The following is a 2637-nucleotide window of genomic DNA, read 5'->3' as shown; positions in this document are numbered from 1 at the left end:
GCTGAACAGCACAAAGGGACACAGGGAGTTTAAAATGCAAGACAACATAAAGGTTCTTACAGATCCACTCCCTTTTCCTGAAAGACTAGAATAATCCAGCTGGAAGACCATTCCTCCAATTGCTTGCTCAGGTTTCCCACTTCTGTTGTTTTCTTTGACCTGCCAGCATCCTTAATAACACGCTTATGCTATCAAAATAACAAATACCTAAATGAAAACACACTATTTACACCTGAATGAGGTGAGAAATGTCTATCAAGTATACTCATATATTTGTAGATACAATTTTTTCCTCTGAGCTCATGCAAGCAACCCCACTACCAGGAGACAGCTTTTCCAAGCAGAACAAGCACGGCTTCCTCTCCATGCACGTTACCTCTTGCTGTATTTGCCTCTCTTGCGGCACTTCTGAAGAGAATGTGGGGTCTGGAGAAGCCGAGGTCCTTCAGCAGGGCCACATCTTTGCTTCTGATAGGCCTGATATGAATATTTTCCTCATCTGCAATGACGACTCCTTGCTAAAGGAGATGAAATTCCATCTCTGAGTTATTCTAAAGACATATGCTATCAACGGAGAACTGTGTGCCACATCCTTCCTGTTTCTCCTTTGTAACGCTTGGATTTATTAAATGGATGGTTCACACATGTTTGGGGCATCAAGCTGCAAACCCAAAAAGGCTGTAAACGCTTGTAAGAATAAGTTCACCGCATACTCACCAGCTGCCCTTCACAGTAAGTGACTCTACACTTAGCCCCGGGAGGCTGCAGTGGATTTCCACCTGCAAAGCAGTTGCCTGAGAATCGCTTCAGTAAGCTAAAGGAAGAGTTCACCACTTGATGGCTCACAAAGGAAGAGGAAAGGAGGGCATGGTCCTCTAGAAATTCAAAGGCGTAGAGTTCTCCCCAGGCCTCAATGGAGCAGTGTTGAATCTGACAGGGCATCAGCCCAATCTGTTCTTCTTTACAAGGGCAAGTTGGCTCAGCAATAACAAACTCAGGTACTGAAAGAAATGAAACAAGACCAGAACAAGGGGAACAGTTATGAGAAATGATGATACACAGAAAACAATGTCACGATCTACCTCCCTAGGAAAAAATACTCTCCCAATGATAACTGTGGCTTTTCAGGGTCATCATGTCAACAGTCAAAGAACTTCTGTGCTTTCACGTATTCCAAAGTGAGGATAATCTGATTGGGAACAGACAACAGCTCTGAAACTGGCTCCTGATTTATCTACGCTTTTGCTCTCTCAATAAGGAGAACAGTTCATTTGACAAAGGCTGAGACAGTTTTACTTCCTCAGATGTTAAGTATTACTGAGTGAGAATTATCATAATCCCGACAGAGACACTGGGATGAGCACTAGGTGAACTCACAAGTGGACAATACCTTTCCTTTAAGGATTTGAGAGTTCAAAACATACAGTTACTCTGAACTATCATCAATCCAGACCTGGAACACTAGTCTCTCCATGTGTTCATTTAACAAGTGCATTTAAAACTATTCTTAGTCTAAAGCTTCCCACTCAGAAGACCTGGATCTGTTAATCTCATAGAAAAATACCAATACAGAGAATGAGGGCTGCAGCAGAAATGTGAAAAAGATTTATCATATCTCCTTCAGCAGATTTTAAATACTGACCCAGTTCTTCAACCGCTTTCACACTGAAACATGGATTGCCTCACTGAGTAATGTGACTCAGAAATGCTAAATGCTTGTCAGATCAGGGTTCGTTAATAAGTGTTTTTAGCGTTATCAAATGTACGGGATTAGAAATAAACTGACAGATGTGTTCCAAAATGAAGAAGGAAGGAGCCCTGCATACCATCAGACACTGAGCTGGTTCCAAAATAAGAGAAAACATCTTCCGCATCCAAAGCGCCGAGAAATTTCTGCAAGAAGAAGAAGAATAGCTTTACATTTTTTTAAGAAAAACAAATGGATACAAGACTATCGCTTAACTGAACCTAACCTGGAAGGAACGCCAGCGAACAACTCAACGAGTACCGATGCCAAGTTCTCATGGCTTTATTTTGCACTAAGCATGGGCTGCACAACAGCCACCCAGAGGAAACAGCTTTATCTTCTTGATTAGTGAGGTTTGATGGATTTTGGCTTAGAACATGTCGTGTTGTCTCATCTTTTTTTTCCTAGAAATTTAAAAGGCTTCCTGGAAACTGCATTTTCTGGAGGTCAAACTCACCTCTTGGAAAGCCGACGGCCAGCAGAACCCCAAAGGGAGCATCACGAGCGCCCGGATCGTCAAGCTGACGATCATGCTGGAGGAGTTGCAACCAGCGCTGCGGAGTCAGCGCCAGCCCAGGGATGATTAAGACGATGTTTGGCTCAAGGCATCACGTGGAGCGGAAGGGAAGAGTGCAGGGTTTAAACAAACAGGGGAGCTGATCCTCTGCAGAGAGGGGCAGTCGGGGGGAACGGCCTGCAGCCGGAGGCTTTACAGGAACAGCTGGAGGGAGGGAGGTTTTGCGCAATGTTTGCAACTTTACTGCAGCCAAAGAGCGCGGCAATAACGAGCTTTGAGCCAGTCTTAGCAGCCAAACACACAAGGGGCAATTCGCTGGGGGAAAGGGGCTCCGTGCCGTTCACCCTCTGCCCTGACAGGCCCCACGCCTCCG

The 2637-nt window shown here is 44.7% G+C and overlaps 1 protein-coding gene across 1 annotated transcript in view; it reads right to left on the bottom strand.

Moving 5' to 3' along the window:
• Window positions 1-2279, bottom strand: part of ADAMTS13 (ADAM metallopeptidase with thrombospondin type 1 motif, 13) — a 19929-nt gene extending 17650 nt beyond the window's left edge. The window contains exons 1-4 of the mRNA XM_009576132.1: window positions 2205-2279; window positions 1827-1893; window positions 718-1001; window positions 365-518 (exon numbers count right to left, since the gene is read on the bottom strand). Coding sequence (XP_009574427.1) covers window positions 365-518; window positions 718-1001; window positions 1827-1893; window positions 2205-2279 — 580 coding nt within the window. The remainder of the gene's footprint in view (window positions 1-364; window positions 519-717; window positions 1002-1826; window positions 1894-2204) is intronic.
• Between the last annotated feature and the right edge of the window lie 358 nt (window positions 2280-2637).

The sequence above is a fragment of the Fulmarus glacialis genome, unplaced genomic scaffold (assembly GCF_000690835.1).
Source record: "Fulmarus glacialis isolate BGI_N327 unplaced genomic scaffold, ASM69083v1 scaffold13494, whole genome shotgun sequence".
NCBI lineage: Eukaryota > Metazoa > Chordata > Aves > Procellariiformes > Procellariidae > Fulmarus > Fulmarus glacialis.
Note: the sequence above shows the minus strand (reverse complement) of the source record. Positions and strands in the feature narration are given on the sequence as shown.